At 32.1% G+C, this 20,369-nt stretch overlaps 1 protein-coding gene and 1 non-coding gene across 2 annotated transcripts; both read right to left on the reverse strand.

The window, feature by feature from the left end:
- Positions 1 to 7,091: 7,091 nt before the first annotated feature.
- On the reverse strand, positions 7,092 to 7,219 carry LOC112492665 (small nucleolar RNA Z247). Its single transcript, XR_003057112.3, has one exon. It is a non-coding gene; the product is annotated as a small nucleolar RNA Z247 (small nucleolar RNA).
- Positions 7,220 to 13,804: 6,585 nt separating this feature from the next.
- On the reverse strand, positions 13,805 to 17,141 carry LOC132804486 (uncharacterized). The gene is made up of 6 exons (XM_060818895.1): positions 15,575 to 17,141; positions 15,330 to 15,457; positions 14,893 to 15,233; positions 14,522 to 14,755; positions 14,304 to 14,391; positions 13,805 to 14,221 (listed from the first exon to the last, which is right to left on the reverse strand). The coding sequence occupies exons 1-6, from the start codon at positions 17,139 to 17,141 to the stop codon at positions 13,805 to 13,807; spliced, it is 2,775 nt and encodes a 924-aa protein (XP_060674878.1).
- Between the last annotated feature and the right edge of the window lie 3,228 nt (positions 17,142 to 20,369).

A 20,369-nucleotide genomic window follows, 5' to 3' on the forward strand; every position in this document is an offset into this window, starting at 1 on the left:
GATTCTTCAAGGGAGGAAATCTTAGCTTCAAACCTTTCGGGTAAGCTCACCAATACTTTCTCTACTACCCTTTGATCGGTCAATTGCTCACCAAGGACCCGAATTTGATTTACCACTTTGAGCATCCTTTCCGTGAAATCCTTGACAAGCTCATTCTCCTTCATCTTCAAGGTTTCAAACTCTCTTCTTAGGTTTAAAACTTGCATTTGCCGAGTTCTAGTATTTCCATGGAACTCCTCTTGAAGCTTTATCCAAACCTCTCTAGCACTTGTGCATGACATTATCCTTGTAAAAATGGAATCACTCACAGAGGAGTGCAAGGCAGTGAGGGCCTTGAACCCCTTGGCAACTTCGGCCTCATGTGCATTTCTTTGTGCTTGGGTTGCATTAGCTCTCAACTCTTCCACTACATAACCTTCTTCTATGACTTCCCATAAACCAAAGGCTTGAAGGTAGGCTTTCATTTTTATACTCCAAATGGAATAGTTTTGGCCTTCAAACTTAGGTGGTGTTGGGGTTGCAAAGGATTGTGAGGCCATTTGAAAAAATGGTTTTTGAAAAGTTTTGAAAAATGGACACAAGAACAAGCTCTCGGGTGGTGGTGTTTTGGTGAGTTTCAACTAGCCTTTTTTGGAGGTTTGATTTCGGTTGGAAGGCTTTAGGTGGGGGATCCTCTAACAAATAAAATGGTCCAGGTTGAAAGCTCACAAGGTCCTAAGAAAGTACACTATGCTCTGATACCATGATGGAATTTGGTGTAGGTTTATGTTGTTGTACCCTAGAGCACAATCATTCAAGGTGTTAGTCAAGAATGATTGTTGTTGGTTCTTGGTTCTTGATTTTGTTTTTTTTTTTTGGGTTTGTTAAGGTTTTGTTTCTGGTTTTAATGGAGGTTTAGGATTCTTGAGAAGGTTGGTAGCTTTTGGGAAGAACAAGAAAACAAATGTAGTAGTTGAGAGAGAGAGAGAGAGAGAGAGTCAAAATTGTTGTTTTTCAAAATTTTTTGAATATTACTTCCTCTGCGTTTCTAGTTTATTATATCCAAAATTCAGATCCAAATCCCAAACCTTCTTCAAACGGCATCCAAGGAAGTGGACTTATGTTGCTGGAAATACAATTCCAGCAATTACACAAAAAGGCCTTAAGCTTTAGTTAATTGAGCTTAGGGCATTACAAAAAGGATATTGTTCTTAAACATTACAAGATAAAATAAAAATGCATAAACATAAATAATGTTTGGTATTTGATGTTGCAAAATAAAGAGTGCAAGTGTAATCGAACTACCTTGCAACTTGTAGCAAGATCACCACATTTCAACATGCTCATCATTCCACCATTGCAATGCATAATGCCCAAATTCCAAAGCGGCCAACTTAACCTGTTTAATCCGAATAGTTATGACAATCGAAGATCATCTCCATCAATTCTTCCCATTCTAAGTAAGCCTCCGGATCACTTTTACCCAAAAATGGTGGTATGTTGACTTTAATATTTTCGATGTCATCATCCTCATCCCGAGCTGGTCTTCCACAGTTTTTCTTTCCTTGGAGTGCAAAAATATCTTTGAACTCCTCCTTAAGGTTATATCCAAAGTCATCTCTTTTAAATTCCTCCTTGAAACGTCCACGACCTCCTCGACCTCGACCACGACCTGCATGAAATTCATGCCTTGGGTTTGGCCCTCCTTGGGAATGTTCAAACCTATCCATCTTTTGATCAAGTTGATCACAGCAAGCATTCATCCTTTGTAGTTGATTCAAAACCGCTTACATGTCGGTAGGTTAGGCAAAACTTCCTGACACTCTAGATTCTCTCTTGAATCCCACAGAATCGTCTCCAAGTTCTCTTAATTAGTCACCTCCTCTTCTTATCTTTGTTTCTCTCATGTTAAAGAAAATAATGCAAAGAACCTCACTAAATTCACTCCCTAATGTGTTTCACTCAAAAAGGTCTCTTTCACTCATGTTTTCACACTAGTTTCAGCTTTTGACCCTTTCTTAAGCTCACACTCTCTTGTCTTTTTTCATTCAAAAGAATATCACAAAGTTCTAATTAAAACACACTTAAACAGCAACTATATCACAAGTATGCCCTAATTTAACTTACCAATAAAACAGTAACAAAGCAAGCAATTACTGAGTGACTTGTTAATGCCTAACTCTCAGATTTCTAACCAAGCACAAAAAAAAAAAAAATTAACAAGGAAAATTTTGGATTCAATAAGTAATAGATCAAAATATTAAGAAACCAAGAATTTAAAAATAAAATTTAGAAATTCAAATAATGAACAAGAAACAATTCGAACAAAATATGGAATAATTGTTCATTGTAGTTCTCGTAATTTAGATCTAAGTCTCAAATATCCTAACCAATTTTAATCAAATCAAGTTAGCACACAAAATTCAAATATGTAGCAACCAATATAAACATCAACTCCAACAATTGCAATTGAATTTTTGAAAGCCAAAAAAACTCAATTCAAAGACCCCCCCCCCTTTTTTTTATAATTTAGGCATTTTCTTCTTCTATTTTATTATTATTATTTTTTGGATCACTAACATATTATTACTAACACAATTTCTAGCAGAACAATCACCACTCAAAAATTACAATTCCAATGATAACAACTTATGAACAAAACCGAAAACAAATTGCAAGTTTTAGATTTATGCAATATGTTCTCAAAATTCCTTTTTTTTTTTTCAATAAATGAATGCAACTAATTAAGATTAAACAGCTGGGAAAAACCAAAAATAAATCAAATTACTAAGAACTAAAATGCAAAACCAACCAACAAGCTAAAATCACAAAATTCAGCTAGCACAAAAACAAACTCTAATTCGGCTATGGAAATTAACGAAGGAAATAAGATAGATCAAACCTGAACAAAATTCGGCTCTAATACCAAATGATACGAACTTAGGTCGATATGCTCCTAAACACATATTATACTAGCCCAAACCGAAATTAAGTTCAGATTCTAATGGTAACCTTAACCCCTAATCAGCTTGTGATTAGAAACCTTGGTATATGATGAAGATGCCACAATAGGTTATGGATGTCCTATTGATAAATCAAACTAAAACATTCACTCTCTATTTGATATTCTAGGTGTTCAAAGAGAACAAAGAGAATCTTTCTCACAAATAATTTTCGAATAATAATTTAAACTGTCATTCCATTGAAAAATAAGCCCTTAAATAGGCTAAAATTACAAGAAATCAAACCCTAAATACATTAGGAAAGTTTGGCCAACATAGAGAAAAGATTAGGAAAGTGCCAAATTTTTCCTAGTTTCCTAAACTAATTTTGTATTAATTAATTCCTTAATTTTGGAAATTGGAATTAATTAAATTACAATCAAAATAATAAAATATCAACCTTCCTGAATTAATTTTTCAACAAAATAATTAAATAAAAATCAAAATAAAAGACTATTTCCTAAAACACACAGTCAAATTTCAGATTTAGAAAGTAGTTGACTAACTTTCCAAACAAGCTGTTTTTATCCAATCACCAGCTAGTTTAGGCTCTAAATCAGCTCCAATATGCCATGTAGGATTCCAAATAGGATTAGAACTGGTTCCCATATGTTGGCCTTGATTGGAATTATCAAAGCTTGCTTGGAATTCAAGTAAAATCCTTCTTAGCACCAAAATGGTAAATTTCGGCCATATTGAAGGCTTATGTGCAAATGATGAGCTTAGATGCTTTAGCTTCTACCTTGACATAATTCCATGGCCTCTTAGTGAGCTCAATCACATTCATAACCAAACAAACTTATCCCTTGCTGCTTGGAGTCCATAGATGCGCCAAAAAAGCCTCCCAGGTCCATTTCTGCCTTGATAACTTGGATACAAAGTACAAGCTTAGAATCTTCAGGTATAATCATACCTTCTTGATATTTAATCACACCTTGAATGAAGCTAACAGATTGTCCTTAAATCTCTTAGCTTGTACCTTTGTAATTGGCCCCGTCTTCATTTGCACAGCATCAGCACCCTAATGGGTTATAGGTTATACGGGTATAGGCAGATTCTCATCACATCAGATGAGCATTGCTAGCTATTTGTTTTGGTGGAGAGATTGACTCGTTGAAGGATGAGTATGGAAAATAAGGAGATGGAGAAGTGTGAACCAAGATTTCTTCATTAATAGAGATCTCCATAGTAGTTTCTGGAAGTTTGGACGGTACAAAAAACTAAGATAAGATAGGATTAAGGTAAAACTGTAGTATACATTTGAAACCGTGGTATGTGCAAGCTAGGAGATGTATCTATTGAACCTTTTATCGAGCTGTCCAAATTACTTATCACAAAGGGAAACTTGATTTCATCAAATGAACTATTCCGTGCAATGTAAATACAACCATTAGAAGCGAGGCATTTATTGCCTTTATACTAATTATTGTATCCAATAAATGTACAAGAGACTGATTGTAGCATTAACTTATGTTTGTTGTATGGCTATTGATTAAGAAAGCACTGGTAACCAAAAGCTTGTAAAAGACTGTAGTTAGGTTTAATGCCAAAAACTTTTTCCAACGGGGATGAGCTGTTTAACGTAAAGGAAGGTCGCATATTGATGAGCTATGTAGCATAAAAAAATGCCTCATCCCATAAATTAAATGGCATAGGTGCATCAGTAATTAGAGTGATGCCTATCTTTATCATGTGTCGATGATTTCATTCAACAACCCATTCTGTTCATGGGTGTGAGGACAAGATAGCTTTGTTCGAACACCAACAAAAACCAATTTAAACCAATAGAATCAATTGGTTTAAATTCACCTCCACCATCAATTTGAACCATTTTTATAGGCAACGCAAACTGTAATTCAACTTACTTTTTGAATAGAAGAAAAGCTTGTAAAGCTTCATATTTGGCTTTTAATAGCAATTCACGTACATCATGCGAATTGATCCACAAAGCTTATATAATATCTAAACCTTTAGAAGATAAATAAGGGAACGGACCCCATGAATCCATATCAATGAGTTGTAATGGTATAGTATAATGTGTAATAGAGTTAGAGAAGGCAGACTTTTCACTTTTACCCAATGCACATGATGAACAAAAAGGAATTTCATTGCTTGGAGTTCCAAAATTACATTATTTTATTACATTCTTGATAATGGCCAACGAAAGGTGGCCTAAACACTTATCCCAGAATGAAATAGAAATAGAAGTTTTGGATATTGTATTATCAAATATCACATTGGTAAAAGTAGCACTAATGTAACTAGATGAGTTATAGTGTTTATTGATCCTAGCAGCTCTTGAAATCAAAGAATCCTTGGTAGTCCCATGTGATGAGAATCCGCTCGAACCCATACAACCAAGTACTCACTGTGGTGTTTACAAATGAAGACGGGACCAATCACTAGGGCACAAGCTAGGAAATTCAAGGATAATCTGGTTAGCTTCATCCAAGGAGTGATTCAGTCTCAAAAGGGCATGACATAATCCGAAGATCCAAAGCCTGTCTTGTATATTCAAGTTACGAAGGCGAACATGGACCCAACAAGCTGTTTTGGTATATTTTTGGACCCTGGGTAGCAAAGAATAGATTCAACACTTTATGAACTCAATTGATATCACCAAGAGGGCATGGAATCATTTCAAGGCAGAAGCAAAAGCATTTAAATTCCACTTGTGTGAATGACTCCCTTTGTTGGCCGAAAATGCTCATTTTGGTGCTGACTTTGACTTCTTTTGTTGTTCAAGCAAGTTTGATTTATTCCAATCAAGAGGCAACGTATAGGAATCATTATTAATCCTATTTGGCATCCTCCATGGCATATGGGAGCTTATTTGGAGCCTAAACTAGTTGGTGATTGGATAAAGATAGCTTAATTATCAACTAATCAACTAGTTTCCTAATTGTAGTTTGACTTTTTGTTTTAGGAAACTATCTTTTATTTTGGTTTTTATTTTTTTATTTCTAGACGAATTAACTTAGGAAATTTGATATTTTATTATTTCAATTGTAAATTAATTAATTCCTAATTCAAAATAAAGGAATTAATTAATCCAAATTAGATTAGGAAAGGAGGAGAATTCTGCAACACCTAGTTTCCTAAACCAATGGCTGGTTTCTCCATGGTGTTTTAGGGTTTGATTTTGTCTTTAAAACCCATTTAAAGGTTTATTTTCTCAATAAAATTAAGTACATTATTCATATAGAAAAATATTTTTGAGAAAGAATTCTTTTTGTTCTCTTTGAACACCTAAAGCACTTAATAAAATACTTAATAGAAATCAAGTATTTTAATTTGACTTATCAATGGGATATCCATCACCTATTGTGGCATTTTTTTCATATACCAAGGTTTCTAATTATAAGTTGATTAGAGGTTAAGGTGACCATTAGAACTTGAACTTAATTGTGATCCGAGCTAATATACTATGGGTTTAGGAGCAAGTTGACCTAGGTTCGTATCACCATGGTTGATCACCTAAGGTTTATTAACTGCAAAATAGTATAAACCTCCTCTAAGCTTGCCTTCCTAAAGTGTTGCACGCATTACCCGATCCTTAACAAAACAAACAGTTGGATAAAACTCAAAAAATGTATTATTATCAAGGGAGAACTTGAAAACATTTAAAAGAATTTTTTGTGATTTTAGGAACATGTAATATATTTTTCAGATGTAATGAACGATTTAAGAACTTAGAAAAAAGAAAGATGTTTCTAGTATCAGTTATATCTAAACCTTCTCCATTGTCCATATACATTTTCTCTAGACCAGTAAGCTATCAGGTAGTGTGGCCATTGCATTCATTTAAGATGTAAGTTGGAATATTGAGAAGAGTGGTTGTTCGAATGTTGTTTCAACTGGAAACAATTCAAGGCAATATGACCTCCTATTCCACAAAGTTGGCAAGACACACGATTTGATTGACCTTGGCCTTTACCTCAGGATTCACGTCCCCTATCACATTGAAAGGATCCTCAATTACTATAATTATTTTGGAGTGATGTTGTTACTGGCAAATATTTCTTTGGAGTTAATTCCTTGTCATAAGAAAGATGAACTGTCATGAGATCATTAAGTAGTGTAGTAGCTTAATCTAATCTGGATTCATGAGCCAAAAGCATTGCACATACTTCTTGGAATCGTAAAGGTTCAATCCATGTTATAATGGAGATCACAAAAGCATCATATTCAAAACCCAAATCAGCTAAAATGTGTAGAATTTGATCTTCTTCTGAGACAATGTGACCTGCAGAGGCTAACGGATCAATAGTTGATTTTAACAAGATATTCAGCTATGGATAAATTTTCCTTTTTGATAGTTTGTAACTGCATCTTATATTGCATTTTACATGCTCTAGATTTTGAGTAAATAATTCTTTCAACAGTTTGCCATACCTATAAGAAGTATTACAGCCCACCATATGTGTTTGCATATAATAAGTCATAGATTCTAGAAGCCAATACATCAATGTATGATCAATCTTCTGCCATTGGATGAATGCTTCATTGAATTGGTTTGCTTTCCTAGCTTCACCATCTATTTATTCGACAAGCATTTCACTATTGTCAATAATATAAGATAGAGCTCTATTACCTTTGATAGCAGCCAACACCAATTGATGCAGCTACAGGAAGTTGGTATAGTTCAGTTTGGAGGACAATAAATGAGTGAACATTCCAACAAGTGGAGTAGTCATTCCTGATTGAGATGTGACCAGGAGAGTTGGTTGTCCTTTGCTGGTGGAGGGAGTTCTTGATTCAAATACTGTTGACATTGTAAATTTGAGGGCAAAAAAAAGTAAAAAAGGAATGATCATTTTTAAGCGCTGATGCCAAATTAATAAAATAGGTTTGACAAAAAAAAAATGATATATTTTGTGATGTATTTTGAGTTATAGCAAATCTATTTATATACACATATTAGATACAAAATATGGACAATATAATTTCTGATAAGCATAAGAAGATAAAAACAAGAGGTTTGATAAAACAACATAATAAAGGAAACCAACAATCCTTTAGCTAAGTGAAACTCATTGATGCTTATCTCTAACATATTTATTGTAAATTGCTGTAAATTAAGGCAATGTGTCACCGTGAATTGCTTATGGTTTATTTAATAATACGACAAAAAAGAAGAAGGTAATTATAATAAAACAAAACGAAGGGAAAAAAAGAAAAGGAACTTTGGTTAAAGCAAAAAACCGATCACTGAGACTTTGTCAGCAAGTCATTTACTTATTTAATGGGATGGGACAAATGGCATCAATATAATGTCACAATAGACTTTCCAATAAGTTATAGATCTCTTTTTTTTTTTTTTAAATTATTAAGTCCTAACTAATTCTGTTAACCATAGCTACCTGATGCTCACATGACCTAAATTTTTCTTTTCATTTTTTGTCTTAATTTATTTCCTCTAACATCTAAACTGAAATCAACTGCCAATAATTATTATTAAATAGCGCTATTCTTTGACAATAATTTTTTGTCTTTTCATAAATAGCGCTATTCTTCAAAGGTATCGTTCTGCTCTAGTTTGGTCTAAACACCCGTTGTTGGCGGATGAGATTCTCCATATACAATCAATGGTGGTGAGGCCCTCGTGGAAATCCAACCGAGTCAACCACGCCGGTTAGATATCGAGTATCAACACAGAGAGCTTTGGTAACCAGGGTCATGTGCTACACATTGCAAAACGGTGGGTTTTTAGTTTTTAGTTTGATTTTGGTTCAGATTTTAAAGTAAAATTAAAAAAAAATGAAAAAGGAAATGTAAAACAAGTCGTGATCAAATGTTGACAAATAGCATTATTTATTTATTTATTTATTATTGTTATTAATTATGTACAATTGGTTCTTAGACGGCATGGGTAACTATAGGTAGCTTGGGGCTCATGCAATGCAGATAATCTACCTATTAATATGCTTAAATATTCGCTATAAATAACCTCATTACAATACCTACCACTACTCAAGAAAGAGATCAAGAAGCTATAGAGTTCCATCTGAAGAAGAATAATTAAGAAGTTTTTTGGAGGAGTGAAATATCAGAGAAATTAAGGTGAAAATGGTGTTGAATTTCTTCAGTCAAATTGAGGGATTCAAACATGTGCTATTGATGGTTGTTGTTGAAGCTTGCTATGTATGAAGGAATCAGCATCGATTATGATTGCATATAGATATATGTTTGCCTCCATCTTTATGGTTCCTCAAGCTTTCCTTATGGAAAGTTGATTCCTTATCATTTCTTTTCTTTTTCTTCTTATTAATTTCTATAAATAGTTTTCTGCTACATCACGACTCTAAGATGACTGATTTTTACATGGCATCGGTTTTTTTCTTCTTTCTTTCTTTCTTTTTTTTTTTTTTTTTGGTTTAAGATATAATTTTATGTAACGTTGAGATTTTCTTATCAGTACTTGTACAAATAGATTTTGTATGATCAAAGTAAGAGAATATTAAGTAGCTCAACTTGTAAATTATCTACTATTCAAGCCATGATGAGAAGGAATCTTAAATGAAAAATGAAAAGTAGCGAAAGCTTTTTCCCAAGTTATGAAATCAGAAATTGTCTGTCTTTATTCCACATTCATAGGTGATTATTCGACATAAATATTAAAGGAAGTTTGAGATCTTTAGCATTAATCCATGTACTTAGCTAATTGTTTTCAATATGCCTTTCTATATGAAATGTGACTCCTAACAATTTCCACCTTTGCCACCTTAATTTCTTCGCGAGACTTGGATAAAAAAAATTGGTAATACTTTGGAAAGTGGTAATTATTATAATACTGTGGTGATGGCTGTTCTACTAAATTTGGATGAATTGTAGAGCCAGCAGTGATGGTGGCAATGGCGGTAAGAATGTAGACAATTACAAATCAATGTCGCCATTGATGAAGGAACAACTACCAATCCTTTTTCATCCAAATTTCATCTTAATTTGAAGTTCTTCTATATATGTCTGTTTCAGAATTGTCATTCTAATGTGGTTCTCTATCGTTTTAGCTTCATTTTTTAATTATTTTTTCCTTCCTACTAAATAAGTACTAGTGCGGAAATAATAAGGTCCTACAGGTGATATGTGAAGGCACAGGTGCCAGAACTCTCAAGAGATCAAAGGTCATCCTGATCCACCATGTCAAACATTTTTTTCTTGCAACTTAATTAATTTATTATGCAATCAATAATTATGAATTAACAGATGGCAAACGCAACTATAAGTTTTCGATCCATATAAATTGGGAAGAGCTACTCTTGTTGATTGATTTGATCTACTTTTTTTCCTTTCTTCTTCATATAACTAGATCTGGAAACAACGCTTAACAGTGCACATGGTGCGGAAACTGTCATACTATTGCAGCAACATATATTTCCTGGAAGGGAAATTAGGCAATTTGTTCGTCTTAGATTAATATATATGAATCTCCATGCTATACTTATATTACGTAATCTGCCTAATCCATACTATTACAGGAAGACCAGACCAAAATTGACATGGATGATCAGCTTTCAAGGATTTCTTTGTGAGATCTCTGGGTAAGAAAACAGTTGAAAACATCTATCGATTTGTTGGTGTTCCTTTATGATGATGAACAAATAACTAGTTCCCCCAGCGCACTACCACCCCCCCTCCTTTTCCAAAACACTAATATAAATATTTCTTGTGGGGTTTTCATAATTTGAAATAGTATTCCTGTTTTCACTTTTTAATTAATTACTAATTAATTTATTCTTAAAATTGAGACAAAGCATTATTAGGCCAAATTCTATATGCTGAGAGCTTGTCTTTAAACTCGGCCACATTCATATCTGCTATGTCCGACCTCATCCCTGCTATGGTATTTATGTTGGCATTAAATTTTGAGTAAGCTTCTGCCTACCATATGTTTGGAGTTGACTGAGGATGTAGGTCACACTACTAAAAAAATGCCTTTTAACAACCATTAATTTGGTTGCAAAACATCCTATTTTGGTCCCCAGTGGCTTTTAGAGACCAAAAAACCGTGGTCACCACGTGGTCGCTTAAACGTCGTAACAGATTCTATTTAGTAACTAATATATGTTGGTTGCTAAATCAGTTGAGGTTTTAGTGGCTAGTTTTTAAGGATTTTGTGACCATAAATTAGTCTTTAAAACGCCTTGAATATTAAAAAGGACACCAATTTTAAGCTTTTACCGACCAATTATAAAATATGAGCAACCAATATTTTGTCACTTAATGCTGTGTTGGTGACTATTTATGGTCACTTTAAGCATATATTTTAGTCATAAAAACTTATAACTTCGTAACCAAAAAATGTTATGGGACCAATTATTAAAATATTCATGGCCAAAATTATGGTCACTAAAAACCGTATTCAATGACAAAATGTTCCAGTCATCAAAAGAGGTTTTGAACGACCATGTAGTTGGTTGCAAAAATATGGTTTTAGCAGCAATGTGATTTGGTCGAAGAATGTAGTTTCAACGACTTATTATTTGGTCCTTAAATAGTGTTTGAGTGACACATTTTTGTAGTCACTAAAATTGTTGGTATAGTGGCTAGTTACAATTGGTGGCAAATTTTATTACTCTGTAACTATTATTTGGTCGTCGAGAAACCTTTCACTAACGAATGTTATGGTTAATAATAATAATCATTGCCAATTTGAAATGCATTTTAATGACAAAAATATTAGTCACTGTATCCCTTTTTCACTGTATACCAAAATAAAGGGCATTATCAATTACCAATATTGGATTTCTATAAACCTTTATTTTGGTATCCATTGAATTGGTTGGTGAAATATAATTTGAGTGACCAATAGATTGATAGTGAATTATGCTTATGAATGTTAATAAATATTAATAATATTGTATAATTTCAATTATATGTTTAACCAAAAAGTATAAAACTGATTATATTATTATAAATTTCATTACATACATGAAATTGATATCACACTATATTTACATTGCAAACACAAAATATTAAAGAAGAAAAAGCATCTGTATATAACATGAATAAAGCAAACAATATAATTTATACTTGTGAGATGCTACAATGTAATTTGAAAAGCACGCACCAATATCCATGGTTATTGTAATCGTACCATAAACTGTATCAACGCATGTTTGTTGTAATCATACCATCTCATTCTTAAATATAAAAAAACATTAAAAAAAATTGAAGACAAAATACAAACGAAACAAATTAGAAACAAATTACTAATTGATTGATATATTGGGGAAAAAAAATGTGCATAACTGATTCAGCTCCAATAGTATTCTATAATAAATATCCCTCACTTCCATTGAAATTCTCCAAGAACACTAAATGCATTTGTGAATATTTGACAAATAGAGGCAATAAAAAATTTAGGAAAAAAAAGACAAACTCTAAAAAATGCAATAATAATTTCACCAATAAAACATTTTTTATTAAGCCAATAACATTCATGATTGAGCATAAATTCACAAATGAAAATACATAATTAATTTTCAATCAAAACAAACTCTACACAAATATACAAGTAATTCTCAATCTAAAAATAACTTGCACAAGATAAAACATTGAAGGAAATAGAATCACTGTTACTCTAAATATTATCATGAATTGGAATAAAAACAAATATACATATGTATATATATATATATTTATATTTTTATATATCTAATCCTCCTAATTCACTTTAAGAAATATCCTATTAGGATCATGTTCGGCACTGTAGATGTAATCAATTGCAACAAAAAAGAAAAAAAAAAGTACTCTTTTTTGTCATTAGGTGCTTGTCCAAGGTGGTAAGATGGTGCAATATATTTTATTATGATGACACCCCTGTTTTAAAAAATAAAAGCATATTGGAATTGATGATGACATAAAAATAAAGAAATTATTAAGTGAGAATATAAATATAAGTAATTAATATATGCAAATAAACCACATTCAAAAGACAGCGTAGGTTATATTAACCTATAGTTAAAATGGAGCATGATCAGCATAAACATGAATATAAATCATTACACAAATACAACAGTATGATGAAGAGAAATCATTACATAAATACAACAGTACAAGTAATTAGTATATGCAAAGTGAAGGAACTTTCTAATATGTCCAAGGTGATAACATGGTGCATTATAATCATATTGTGATAAAACTTTAAAGAATAAGAGTATATGTAAAGTGATGACAATAAAAACAAAAACGAATTATTAGCTGACAATATGAACATTCTGGACTTAATATATATATATATATATATGCTAGTAAGCTATATTAAAAAAGCAACATATTGTTATATTAAATTAGTTTAAAATGGAGCATAATCATCTTTAACATGAACAGAAATCATTACACAGGAAACTGAATAAAGGAAAAAAATATATATAGTTATTTATGCAAATGAGTCAGTATCCTCACCGGTTTCACCATTACTTAACAACTCATCTTCACTATCATTGTCGGTTTCCTCATTGTACTCCCCATTATCTTCATTCTCTGTGCCACTATCTGCATCTTCATAATCTTCACTCTCTGCACCACTATCTACATCTTCAAAATCTCCACTCTCTGCCTCACTATCTGCATCTTCATAGTTTGTTGCACTCTTCAAATTAATTTCTATTGGGTCAATATCTTCACGATTAAGACGTTCAATATCAATTGATTCAAATAAATTTTGAATGTCCATTGAATCATTTTCTTGATAAGCACCCAACTCATAAACTTCAAATGAATCACCATGATCATCACCTTCATCTAATCCGTCTAGAAAATCCCACAGATGACGGTGATGCACCTTTCGAACCACTTTCCAATGTTGACCCATCTTGTAATCATCCACGTAAAAACACTTGTTTAGCTTGTGAGGCAAGGACAAAAGGGTCGTTCTTATACCAATATGAAGTGACATTAATGCTTGTGATTTGAAACTCTGTGATCTTCTTTTTCTTTTTCACATTTGTGTCAAACCATGTACATCTAAAAAGTACAACAGAGTGTTTGGACCTATAGTCTAACACAAGAATGTCTTCTATTACCCCATAAAAGTCACAAGATTCACCATCATGATCACCTACAACCCAAATTCCACAATTTTGAGTGACACGCCTATCATCACGAACTTTTGTGCGATATCGAACTCCATTTACTACACATCCACTATATGATCTTATTCCATAATCAGGACCACATGCTAGTGAGTACAACTCATCAATTACCATTGGATATTTACATCTACTTAAATATTTTATCTGTGAAAATGTATTTTTAATTAATTAACAATACTTACATATCAAGCTGGAATTTTACCTTTTATAAGTAAAAAATACATACCCTTTGTTCAAACCATTGTGGAAATTCCTTTTCTTGTACCTGCAGAATACTCGTGACACCCCTGTTTTGCAATAGTTTGGTGTGCTCACTGCAAAAATGTAATTTAATTAGAAGTATGGATTTATAATTTACTTATTTTGAACTTCAACTAATAATATATAAGTTTTGGTTCTTACTCAAAATATGGCTGCAACTCACAGCAATTGTAAAGGATGTACCAATGAGCTTTTTTATAATCATCATCTTTCAGTTCAACAAATTGAGGTTTCCCCAACAAGTTCACAGCTTGAGTGAATACTGACAAAGTCGAAGCAATCTGATTCTCACCATCTTTATTACGTTCTGGCCGATTGAATCGAGTTTCAATACCATGAAGGTACATTGAACAATAAGTTAATGCCTCATTGACAACATAACCCTCTGCTATTGAACCTTCTGGATGAGCTTTATTTCTCACATATTTTTTCAATGTTCCCAAAGCTCTAATAGTGAATGAAAAATATCATAAAAATAAAAAAAGAAGTAAAAAAATTAAAAAAATTAAAAGAATGTAAATTGATTGATCAACTTTAATAACCAAAGGCTTTACCTTTCAAAAGGATACATCCAACGAGTATGTACTGGTCCTGCCATTTTTGCCTCATATGGTAGGTGAACTGCTAGATGAACCATGATATCAAAAAAGGCTGGAGGGAATGTTCTTTCCAATTTACACAATGTAAGTATTATCCCCTCTTGTAACATATCCAAGTCTGAAACAGATAGAGTTCGTGCACAAAGTTTTTGGAAGAACATGCACATTTCAATAATTGTTCCACAAACCTCTTTCTTAATGTAAGGTCTTATACCCACGGGAAAAAGTTGTTGCAAAAGAACATGACTATCATGAGTTTTCAAACCTGATATCTTACCATCCTTAATGTTCAAATTCTTTGAAATATTAGCAGCATAGCCATTTGGAAATTTGACAGACTTCAAAAACTTACAAAACTCATGTTTTTCATCCCTTGTTAATGAAAAACATGCCAAAGGTTTCAAAACTTTACCGCCAGTTTCTTGTAAATGCAATTCTTTTCGAATATTCAGATCCTTTAAATCCATACGTGCCTTGTCAGTATCCTTCGACTTACCTTTGATGTCCAACATTGTTCCAACTATATTATCACAAATGTTTTTCTCAATATGCATCACATCCAAATTGTGCCGAAATTTTAATTTAGACCAATATTCTAGTTCAAAAAATATGCTTTTCCTTGTCCAATTTAATTCACAGGCAGCACGTTTTCTCTTTTTATCCACATTGTTAGGATGTTTCCCCGGTCTGCTCTCAATTGTCCTATCTAACTGTTGTAATATTTCAGCTCCTGAAAACTGCCTTGGAGCTAACCTTCGTTCAGGCTTTCCATCATATTGTCGATTATTTCTCCATGCATGATTTATGGATAAATATCGACAATGTCCCATGTAACAAATCTTACTTCTTAAAGCTTGGGAAGAAGTATCTTCATTACAAGTCGGACATGCTTTGTATCCTTTGGTACTCCATCCAGAAAGTGTTCCATATGCTGGAAAGTCATGTATTGTCCACAACACTGCTGCATGCATTGTAAACCTCTCCTTTTTAGAGATGTCATAAGTGGTGACACCATTTGTCCATAGATCTTTCAATTCATCAATCATAGGCAGTAAGTACACATCAATGTCTTTTCCAGGTGCCGTTGGGCCTGGTATTAATGGTGACATCATCGAAAAAGTCTCTTTCATGCATTTCCAAGGTGGCAGGTTATAAGGCACTAACATCACTGGCCACATGCTATATGAAGTACTCATGTTACTAAAAGGATTAAATCCATCAGTGGCAGCACCTAGCCGGACATTACAAGGATCCATAGCAAATATCGGATATTGTTCATCAAAGTGCTTCCATGCTTCTCCATCTGCTGGATGCCTCAATACTCCATTTGTGTTAGGACGCTTCTCTTTGTGCCATCTCATATCAATAGCAGTATGGCGAGATGTAAATAATCTTTGCAATCTTGGAGAGATAGGAAAATATCGAAGCACCTTTTGAGGGATCCTTTTCCCCTCAGTACCTTGAAATTTGTATCTCGGTTCAGCACATATTGGACATTTATCCAATTTAGCTGATTCTTTCCAAAACAATGCACAATCCCATTTACAAGCATGAATCATTTCATATCCTAATCCAAGTGCATGAAGTGTACATTTTGCCTTGTAGTAAGACTTTGGCAATTTAGTACCCTCTGGAAATGCTTCCTTGAGAAGTTCAAGCAACATACTAAATGACTTGTTACTCCAATGGTTTAAAGCTTTTATATGCATTAACCTAACCAAAAAAGTCAATGCAGAGAACTTTGTACACCCTGGATATAACTCGCTTTCAACTTCAGCAAATAATCCTGAAAATTCTTTATTTCTATGATCTTGATCTCCAATATGACCTTCATATGCATCTACATCAATATCCATGTCACCTGTAGCATCTTGCAATGCTACCATCATATCATCATTATCATCTTCTTCCCTATCATGTTCAACAGCTTCATCATCTTCCTCAAAACCCATTTCAATACCTTGAAAATTCAATGCCTCTCCATGATAAATCCAATTGTGATAATCTGGTGAAAATCCTTTCACCCATAAATGTCGTCCAACTACACTTATATCTTGGAAATACACATTCCGACAATATCGACAAGGACATCTAGTCCTATTATCTTCATCTAAATGATGTTTAGCCAATTCAATAAATGATTTAACACCATTTGTGTATTCATCTGACAGCTTATCATGACACCATATCCATTTTTTTTCCATAACTTCCTAGAAGAAACCAATAGTATAGTTATAAGGATATAATATATCAAGCACTTAAAATAACTTAACTTGTACAATATTGAAGCTAAAATGGGTTTAAGTGTCTCAATACACAGCAAGATAGCATTAAAGGATAGGAAATTAAAAGAATAATAAACTAGTTAACTAGCAAAAGGAGAACAGATGTTGCAAAATTCATATACTCAAAGACATGAAATGGTCTATTTAAAAAAAAAACAACAAAAAGAACAATGATAGGTATACTAAGCATTATTCATTCCACTAATATTTGTTTTTGGAGTATATTCATAGCCATCTAGAATTAACATTGATAATCAACTTCACTTTATCATAATAAAGATAAAACTTCAATGACCTTGTGTCCAGTGTGTTTTCTTATAGCATGATCCTTTTTAAAGGTGACAGCAAGGTAGTGGAAGCACAATGTCAGGAGCTGCTAATATATATTTATGTATCACATAAAAATTATATGTATGTAGATATACTTTATTGAAAAAAAATAAGAATAGAAATTTCCAGCTTACTAGGCATTAAGTTATGGCTAAACTGTGTGATATAGAGTTATCTTGTAACATAAAATTTTAAATAGAATGTGGACAATGTTATTATGTTTCTATGATGACTTGATTTACAAGCTGATTTGGAGTTTGGCAAGTATCCCTACATTTGGTTATTTCAATTGCTCTGCCACATGATTTTTGGGCTTAAGTTTGTGTAGATGCACTACTTTTATTGTTTTTGCCAAAATAATAAATTAGTTTTTTCAATCTTATTGGAGGGTAAGTCAAATGGAAAAAAACACCTCATCCACAAACAACCAAACCATAATTCCAGGAAATGACATATAATTACGCTTAGAAATTATGAAAACCAAATAGGATATGGAAATGTAATTTGTATAAGTCATAGGAACTAAAACTATTCACCTAATCCTATATATGCTGCAATAAGCTGGAAGTTGTTCCAACAAAGAATGCAGGTTACATATATTTGTTTTCCTATTGACTCATCATGTAGTTTGGTATGAACCTAGAAACAAAAATCTGATATATTTTTCAATATTTACAGTACTAGAACTCTGTCATTTACATAAAGACACCACAAACTCAGAAAGAAAATGTCTCTTACCAAGAATGCCTTCCTTAGGTCATGAAGAACCTTTTCCCTCTCGGCTCATCACATCCAACTGAAAATCCAACCAGCTCCTCAATCCAGTTGCTTTCATTTGATATGTATAAAACCCAATCATTCATGTATACCTTACAAGCTGAGCAAAAATACATATGAAGAATGACTTCTTCAGTCAGCCAAAATTCTGGAATTGGACGAAATTTGATAGGTGGTAGCAGAGGTAATAAGCTGTATTTTGAAAAGAAGAAAACAAAACTAAGAGAGAGGTTGAGAGTGTTACCGGTCGAAATGGACGCACAGAGGGGTGGACTCCTATCACACAAAATGTTTTAAATGGGGATTTGTTTTTGTTAAAACGTAAACATAAGGGACAGATTGGGATTTTAGCAAAATGAAATAAATGGGAAATATGGAAAAAGGCGGTAAAACTTCCCACCAAAGTAGAAATTCATATTTGGGTTTCACTTTCCAATATAAATTTTCGTTTACTTTCTCTATTTTGCTTTCTTTTCTTTCTTTTTCTTTTTTTTTCTTCTGTCCAAATCATATGAACCTAAGAATTAACCATATAAAAATTTAATATTCATATGACAAATATTGTAATATACATTTTCTATAAAACAATGTCCATATATATATATATATATATGTGTTAAATAACAATGAAAGCTATATGTATGGAAAGCGAAAAATGTATTTTGTCCATCTTAATTAATCAAGTGTAAATTATTAGGAAACATATTTATAATGTGGTTAAGTATTAGAAAAGTTTATGTGCATTTGCAATTATTTTATATCATGATCATGAGTTTGAATTTAAACACTAATGATAATATATATATATATATATATAAATGTACAAGTATCTTTGTAGATTAGTATGTAAATAACATCTTTCTTTGTATGATAAAAACTATAATAACATAACAAATGTTCATTGAGAAAACAAAGAAGGATCAAAATCATAATAATTAAACACATATTTTATATATAATTATACGGCGACATATAGTATCTCAAATAAATTGCGGACTATATATATGTATGGGGTCGTGTTCTATCAAAAATATTTGACAAATATGTTTGACAAATCGCACTAGCAATTGCAGGATCATTCAATAGTTGAAAATTGATATATTTTAAATATATTATAATTTTGAAAAAGAATTATTTTTATTATCTATTTTAATAAAAATAAGCGATTATTTACCATTAGCTAATAACAGTTAAGGATCGCTAATATGTGTCAAACCCCTAATTTGTACACAGTACATTCCCCTATATACATATAGTTACTTATAAAAACTATGCTATAATACATCTAAGCCCTTAAGATTTGTAGTAAGGTTTGTTATAATTTGATGTTAGAAAAATACACTAAGACCGTGAATGTTAGACGTTTTCCATCAAACTATTTGTACAATCAAAATATCTTCCAACAACTTATAAATATAAATTTCACAATTAATCATTAAGGGAGTAAGAATTTGTAAATTTTATAATTAATTATTAAAATAAAAAATATATAATCATAAATAATTATTACGTTATGTTGGTAATAATCGTGGCACTAATTTACGAAAACAAAAAAATGATAAGAATATTAAGTAAAACAAAAAGATTTGACAAATAATAATCAATTACATTAAAAGTGTTTTTCCTGGCATAGAACCAATTATTAATTTACAACACGTTTATTATAAATTCATAGTCAAAAGTTAAGCATTCATTGAGGCACAAAATATATATACATATATATATGTGTATACATATAATTTTGCATGTGAACAGTTAAAAATACATTAAAAATTAAAAATAAGTTACTTCAAAAATAAGTATAACATTAAAGTTAGTGAAAAAAACAAAAAAAAAAAAAATCGAACTAGTGCAAAATAAAGAAAATGCAGCTTGCCTCCTCTTGAGTTTAAACAACATTAATATAAACAAGCTTTTTTTTTTTTTTGTCTCATTATGTTTATTCTTGTTATTGAGAACAATAAAATGTAAAAAAAATAAATAATAACAGAAAAACAAAATTAAAATCATGTAGGGGAGAGATGGAATCCCACAAACTAT

The sequence above is a fragment of the Ziziphus jujuba genome, chromosome 7, assembly GCF_031755915.1.
Source record: "Ziziphus jujuba cultivar Dongzao chromosome 7, ASM3175591v1".
Classification (NCBI taxonomy): domain Eukaryota; kingdom Viridiplantae; phylum Streptophyta; class Magnoliopsida; order Rosales; family Rhamnaceae; genus Ziziphus; species Ziziphus jujuba.

Bases quoted from the DNA above. Each gene is read 5' to 3' on its own strand.
- LOC132804486 (XM_060818895.1), bottom strand. From the start codon at position 17,141: ATGGAAAAAAAATGGATATGGTGTCATGATAAGCTGTCAGATGAATAC. The intron at 15,234-15,329 runs GCATGTTTTTCA...AATATTTCAAAG, and splicing joins GTAAAGTTTTGAAACCTTTG to AATTTGAACATTAAGGATGG. The intron at 14,392-14,521 runs GTACATCCTTTA...ACATTTTTGCAG, and splicing joins GATTATAAAAAAGCTCATTG to TGAGCACACCAAACTATTGC.